At 43.9% G+C, this 7,301-nt stretch overlaps 1 protein-coding gene across 13 annotated transcripts in view; it reads right to left on the reverse strand.

The window, feature by feature from the left end:
• MLLT10 (MLLT10 histone lysine methyltransferase DOT1L cofactor) overlaps positions 1 to 7,301 on the reverse strand; it is a 253,478-nt gene extending 246,177 nt beyond the window's left edge. For 11 of the 13 annotated variants that reach the window (XR_002645563.3, XR_002645562.3, XM_022580474.3 and 8 more), the window contains exons 1-3: positions 7,232 to 7,300; positions 6,940 to 7,099; positions 4,323 to 4,402 (exon numbers count right to left, since the gene is read on the reverse strand). Coding sequence is in view for 10 of the 13 variants with exons in the window: in XM_022580474.3 (XP_022436182.1) it covers positions 4,323 to 4,402; positions 6,940 to 7,099 (240 nt within the window). In the remaining 3 variants the exon portion in view is untranslated. Of the gene's footprint in view, positions 1 to 4,322; positions 4,403 to 6,120; positions 6,765 to 6,939; positions 7,100 to 7,231 lie in introns of those variants that run through there. The other 2 variants (XM_022580469.3, XM_089906431.1) reach the window with 2 other exon arrangements.

Consider the following 7,301-nt stretch of genomic DNA (forward strand, 5'->3'; position numbering starts at 1 on the left):
TCTAACCTCGGGACTGACCTGGTGGTGCAGTGGTTAAGAATCCGTCAGCCAATGCAGGGGACAAGGGTTCGAGCCCTGGTCCAGGAAGATCCCACATGCCGCAGAGCAACTAAGCCCGTGCACCACAACTACTGAGCCTGTGCTCTAGAGCCCACGAGCCACAACTACTGCAGCCCGCATGCCTAGAGCCCGTGCTCCGCAACAAGAGAAGCCACCGCAATGAGAAGCCTACGGACCACAAGGAAGAGTAGCCCCCGCTCACCGCAACTAGGGGAAAGCCCACACTCAGCAACGAAGACGCAATGCAGACAAAAATAAAATAAATAAATTTATTTTAAAAAAAAAACTCTAAACACTGTGACAGCAGTTAGTAAACAATGAAGTCTAATGAAAATATTTCAATAAAAATTCTTGGGCTTCCCTGGTGGCACAGTGGTTGGGAATCCACCTGCCAATGCAGGGGACACGGGTTCGATCCCTGGTCCGGGAAGATCCCACATGCCATGGAGCAACTAAGCCCGTGTGCCACAACTACTAAGCCTGTGCTCTAGAGCCCACGCGCCACAACTACTGAAGCCTGCGCACCCTAGAGCCGGTGCTCTGCAACAAGAGAAGCCACCCAATGAGAAGCCTTTGCACCACAACGAACAGTAGCCCCCCCCTGCTGCAACTAGAGAAAGCCTGCGCACAGAAACCAAGACCCAACGCAGCCAAAAATAAATTAATTTTTTAAAAAAATTCTTATTCACTTGAGGTGAATAAAGCAATTCGAGTGTTTTTTCTGAACAATGAATGCCTAACAAAGAGCTTCCCTTAAAAACCAACCAAACTTTCCCTCAATTCCCCATCTATTTTTATTTTCCTCTTTCCTTATTTTCAACATTCAATCTAACCCTGCAATCCTTACTCTTTTCGATGCCCTATCATAAGGGTTCTGCCCAAACCAGAGAACCACAATTGCTGTCTCAAGTACTTATCTTAGTCCTTCAGCATCCTTGGCAGCAATGTCACTATCAAAAACTCTTTCTTAAAAAAAATAATTGTGGACCTCCCTGGTGGCGCAGCAGCTAAGAATCCACCTGCCAATGCAGGCAACACAGGTTCGAGCCCTGGTCCGGGAAGATCCCACGTGCCACGGAGCAACTAAGCCCGTGTACAACTACTGAGCCTGCGCTCTACAGCCTGCGCGCCATGACTACTGAAGCCCGCGCACCTGGAGCCCGTGCTCCGCAACAAGAAAAGCCACCAGAATGAGAAGTCCGCGCACCACAACAAAGAGTAGCCCCTGCTCGCCACAACTAGAGAAAGCCCGCACGCAGCAACGAAGACCCAACACAGTCAAAAATAAATTAATTTAAAAAACAAATTAAAAATAAAATGGGGGTCTTCCCTGGTGTCACAGTGGTTGAGAGGCCGCCTGCCGATGCGGGGGACGCGGGTTCGTGCCCCGGTCCAGGAAGATCCCACATGCCACGGAGCGGCTCGGCCCGTGAGCCATGGCCGCTGAGCCTGCGCGTCCGGAGCCTGTGCTCCGCAACGGGAGAGGCCACAACAGTGAGAGGCCACAACAGTGAGAGGCCCACGTACCGCAAAAAAAATAAAAATAAAAATAAAATAAAAAATAAAATGGGTATAGAATGTTAATATTAAAAAAAAAAAAAAAAAACTGTTGCTACTGGACCCTGCAGGTTCTCCTTTCCTGACAGTTCATTATCCATCCTTGGAAACTCGTTCTTACTCTCCCAAATGTGAACATTCACCGTAGTTCTATCTTCACTCTTCTTTTCTCTAACAAAAAATGTCACTTGTTTCCCAATCTTCCTTCTATGCAGCTCCAACTCTAACTTGTCCTCATTACTTTAACCCTAAATTTCCAATGAAAAATCCTAGCGGCATCAAAACCAACATGCCCAAAACAACTTTCCTTACTCTCCAAATTTGCTCTCCTTCCTTTGTTACTGTTAATGGTATCACCATTCCAGAGTGCTCAACCTTGACATCTCAGAATCATCTCTGATTATTCCCTTTCCTTCACCCCACATCCATTTCTGTCATTTCCTCCTTCAAAATGCTCCCTCTCTTTCTTTCTACTCCCTCCCTTTCTACTCTCACATTTTTATAGTAACAGCATCCTAAGACTTTCAGTTTCTAACCTCCCCTTTCAAAGCCATTCTATATACAACCAAACTTCTTGTCTAAAAATACTTTTATTTGTTCTGGATTTTTACTCCTCAGTATCTGTCAAGGTACCACCAGTTTATAATTCCCCCTCTTCTGAAAAGTGAGCTATCCCAACCCCACAGAGATCTCCCTGTGTCTGAGCAACTCAACCCTATTGTCTAGCCATGGCTAGCTAACTGGTCCAGAACTAGACAAGCCAAGACAGTTTTTTTTCCCCAAAAAGGAACATGAGATTCACACTGCAATTTAGCCTCTTGAGACAGGAGACAGAAAATATTAAGAGCTGAAGTATGGCCATCTTTCACCACAGGAGGCAATATACAACACCTTGGTTGAGAGCTTCATCACAGCCCAGACTCCAACTAGATATGTATTTCTCTTAAAAGTACGATATCTTTATCTATGAAATGAAAGTAACAGAATATCTACCTCATATATTTTATAGGTAAAGAAAATAATTGGTATAGAACATTCAGCACAGTATCTGACAAATGGTAAACAATCAAAAAAGTTAACTATTGATTTTTGGAGTAAGTAGCAGAGAAAATCTGCAGAAAAGAATGAAGCAGACACACAGAGAAAAGCAGAAATAATATTAAAACTAATTCCATTCCCGTTCTAATTCATGGGTACATTTTCAGGTTAGGTTTCTTGGCTACTATATCCTTATAACGAAATGCCCTTTCTTTACTTATTTAAGCTTGGAATGAGTTTTTGTTTTTTACAAACAATCCTACCTTGTATAACTGTACACTACAGGAATTTAGAAGACTCTGTGCCTCTTCTTTCATTAACGACCCCCACCATCCTACCAAATAAAGCTAAAATAAAATGGGTCCTCCAATATACCTTTATATACCTTTTACGATAAATACTTTATTCACCTAAATATCCTGACCATGACCTCAGAGAGGAAAAAGAAATAGAAACAGGCAACAAGTGGCATTTGAGGCAAATAATGCTGCCATTTTACCACTCCCCATTCACCTCTTTATCCTCCCTCTCTTGATACCCACTTTCCTATTTTCTAATCTTTCTCTGGCCATGTATCTACTGTGACATCCTCTGGAAGAGCCTCACCTTACTGTCAGTGTTTACTAACAAATTAAAGCATAACTTCCTTTGCTTGGTGACCCATCAACCCCAAACCATAACATGCTACAAAAAGGAAAAAAGAGTAAACCTATACATACTTTAAGTCCTAAAACTTTCATTATTAATTTCATCCTCCACTTGCCAGTTCCCATTTCTGTTAACGCTAGAATAGCTGAAACTCTGGTACAGTGCATTCCCACACACAAAGAAAACACATCAACAGAATATTGCTCTGAGTTTCACAATCCTATATAAGCTACTCAGCCATTATTTCTGATCAAAAATTGCCCAGACAAAAAGGCTTCTGTTCATACTATCCATGTAGGTAAAGAAGTTGAAATATTTGTTTTCTACCTTCTGTCACATACTGTAGTCAACAACAAAAGGAAGAAACTATCACACTGCAAATGGTAATACTTCCATGTGATTAATGAAGATTAAATCTTTTTCTCCCTATTTCCAGAAGTTCAACTGGAAAAATGATTTTGGCCACAAAGAATAAACATTCCTCCCTCATTCTTACAGAAGGTTTACAGAAGTGTTCAGAAAGAAGGTTAGCCAGCCAAGTCAAAAAAAAGGAAGATTTTTATGTTGCTTTGCCAAAGGGACTGAATGTCTGAAAATACTGAGCAAAGTTAAACTGTACATGTATAGATATAGTAAAAAGAAATATGAATCATTAAACACTTTTTTTTAACTCAGTAAACAGAACCTAGCAAAATTATCTCAATATAACTTACTTATGTCCTACTGCCATTATATTCCAACTATGATTAGCCAATTTAACCCTCAAACCAGTAGGCACGGCTAAGAAAGCCCAAATACAACTTTATATTTTACCTGTTCTAAGTATCCATCAGTATATACTTATGTGATTCAATTTGTTTTTCAGATCTTATAAAACCAGTTTAAAACTGTAAGTTAATACTTGGCCCAAATTCAATATTTGAACCAAAGACTGAAAACCCTTCAAACTGAAACATGAGTGTGTAGCATCCTAAGCTACTCACTGAAGTATTTTAATGTTTTTGATAAACAGTCCTTACCACTCTGGCTGCTCTCTCCTGAGATTCACATTTCCTGCAAAACCATGGTCCAGTGGGTACTTGAACAATGCCATAGCAAGCTGTTGGGAAATAAATGTTTTAAAGTAAGTTAAGATTTGAATAATTATGTAAAATCAAATACCCTTTCAAAGCCCTATTAAAGTAATTACCTCTGAAACTATTCACATAAACCACCTGCTTTGTAAAGAACTTAAACATGATATATTTATGTTTATAATTTATCACCTAGTTAAAATTGACATTTTAACTAAATACTAGAAAAATAATCTTTTTCTATTTCAATTAAAAAGTATAAACATCACAAATTTTATTCTTATAACAGAAAAAATATTAGATAAAATTTAACACTTTTCTTTACACAGAATAACTCAAATTAATTAATTCATTCCTATATCCTGAAGTTTAAATAGCAAGCATTTTAGATACACGAAAGTGAAAATTATTTCCAAATCACCTTTCAAAACAAACAAGACATTGCAGGAAAGAAAATGAAATGTAATGTTAAAAGTAAAATGCTTCTATTTAAATGAAATGTCCAGAATAGACATTTGTCTATCTGTCTATAGAGACAGAAGGTACATTACTGGTTGTCTAGGACTGGGGGAGTTAGGAAGAAATGGGGAATAACTGTTAACAGGTTCAAGGTTTCTTATTAGGGTGATGAAAATGTTCTAAAATTGACTGTAGTAACAAATCCGAAACTGTGAATATACTAAAAACCAGTGAATTGTATACTTTAAGTGGGTTAATTGTATGGTATGTGAGTTACATCTCAATAAACCCGTCAGAAAAAAAAAGTAAACTACACGTTTATTTCTAACATATAATGTTCCAACAAGTGATCTGTATATCACACATCCAAATCACAGTCTAGTTGCGTACAAAACTGTTTTTATATTAACATTTACCTAACTCAAAATTTAACATTTTCCAAAAACCTTAAAACACTAATATCCAACTGACATTCTCTTGAATGAGCCTGCTCAGAGGTAACTTGAAAATATATCAAATATCGGAAAGTACTTAAAGAATATAAAATCAACACAAATTTTTAAAACTCCAAAAGCTAAACTTCTAATCCCTTTTAAAATGTATCAGAGTAAAAATATTCTATCAGCCAAGAAATACAGCATCACAGCCCAAAAACTTATATTTTAATTCAGAAATACTTCTAGAAAAGAAATTTTAACACTTAAATGAACACTTTCTAAATTGGGAGATGAGACTACTTAGCATCATTTATCATCCAATTCATAATACCTCTCTACAAGTGCCAATGAACACTATAACGGAAATACACTATACCAGTTCTGAGACCTTACAATCAATCAGTACCTAGTTTGAATACACATGGTTTTCACTCCTTAGAAGAGCAAGGTGTGCAACTCTGCCCTTCTTTAAAAGAACTGGGGATACATGCATGCTCAGGTTCGGTTACTCACTATCTCCTAAGTCCCCCTTCCCAGTTCTGAGATTCCGTTCTATAAAGAATACAGTTTAGTCCCTTACGCTCAGGCTTTCTCTCGTTTAGTAGCGCCCGATACACTACTGAACCTCTGCCTCACTCAACGCCAGCTTTAGAAACGGGAAGGGGGGGCGGGTTGGTGCACAACAAGGGGAGTACAAGAGCCACCAAAAAAAGTGACCTGTCTTTCGGCCCCCAAATTTTCAGCCTCAATTCCTTACCACATGAAATGGAAAAAGTCAGAACCTTCAAACGGCCAGAAAACTACCTTAACTAGTGTCCTCGGCTTTTCTGTATAACCCCAAAACTCACCTAATGGAAACACCCAGACACAAACTAAGATGCTCCCCGAGTCACTGGCGGCGCCACCACCTCCTCTTCTGTCCAGTCACTGAAGCTGAGGAAGGGGCCCGATGAGGCCACTCAACAGCCTCATCCACCACCCCGAGCAGCTCAGCCCAGCCGCGCCCGCGGCGGCGCGACTGCGGCGACGGCCTTCCGCCTCTTCTCCGCGGGAAAGCTCCAGTCCGCAGGAGCGGCAGCAAGGTCTCGGCCAGAAAGCTTGGGGTGCGGCAGCCGGCGCCCTCCCCCCCCAAATCTAAAGCGGCAGGGCAGACCCCCGAGCTCCGGATCCGCCCCGGCGCCGCGCGCCGCGCTCCCGAGCCCGACTCCATGGTACAGGAAGTCTCCAGACACTGCGGCAGGCGGCGCGGCGGGAGGGGGAGGGGGAGGGGGCTCCCCACTCCCCAACCCGAACCCACAGCCGCGGGGCCACGGCCGAGGGACGCGCGCCCGGGCCCCGACACCCCCTCGCCGCCGACGCCCGCCTCCGAGAGTCCGCAGACCCGCGGCTCCGGGCGCAGGCGGCGGCCGAATGACACTTGAGAGAGTGAACGCAGCATCACATGACAGTCCAGGCCACACACACTTTCTCCCACATGCGCAGCCCACACCCCTTCCGCCCCGCCGCCGACCCTCCGAGTCAATCCCCGGCCGCAGAACGGGGCGGGGCGGGGCGGGGGCGGGGCGGGGGGAGGGGCGGGAGGGGAACTGGCAGTTGCTGCCAAGGTGGGGGAAGCGGTGACGGTTGGGAGAGGCCGGGTTCGGCCCGGCGGGCGGTTGGGTGTTTACCTTGATGCACCGCGACGCTGCAGCCGTGCCCGTCGCAATAAACCAGCGGGTTCTCGGCCCAGCCTCTCTCGTCTGAGCAAACGCAACAGCCTCCAATCATCTCCTTCATACTATGGGAGACCTCGTCCTCCAGTGACACGGGCCGGTCGCTAGAGACCATCTAAGAGGGAGTTGGGGGGGACCATTAAAAAACACATGCAAGCCAATGAGTGCTTCCCCCCGCCCAGTCCCCCGCGCCCCCGCTCCCTTCCCGGCGCCCCGGCCCCCGCCCGCCGCTCGGCCGCTCGCTCACTCGGGCTTTGCCGCTCAGTCACTCACGTTCCGCACAGGAGTCAGGAGCCATGTCCTTGCTGACTCCCCCC

The sequence above is a fragment of the Delphinapterus leucas genome, chromosome 2, assembly GCF_059928025.1.
Source record: "Delphinapterus leucas isolate spDelLeu-1000000601 "Yukka" chromosome 2, BTC_Dleu_Yukka2, whole genome shotgun sequence".
NCBI classification, from domain to species: Eukaryota; Metazoa; Chordata; class Mammalia; order Artiodactyla; family Monodontidae; genus Delphinapterus; species Delphinapterus leucas.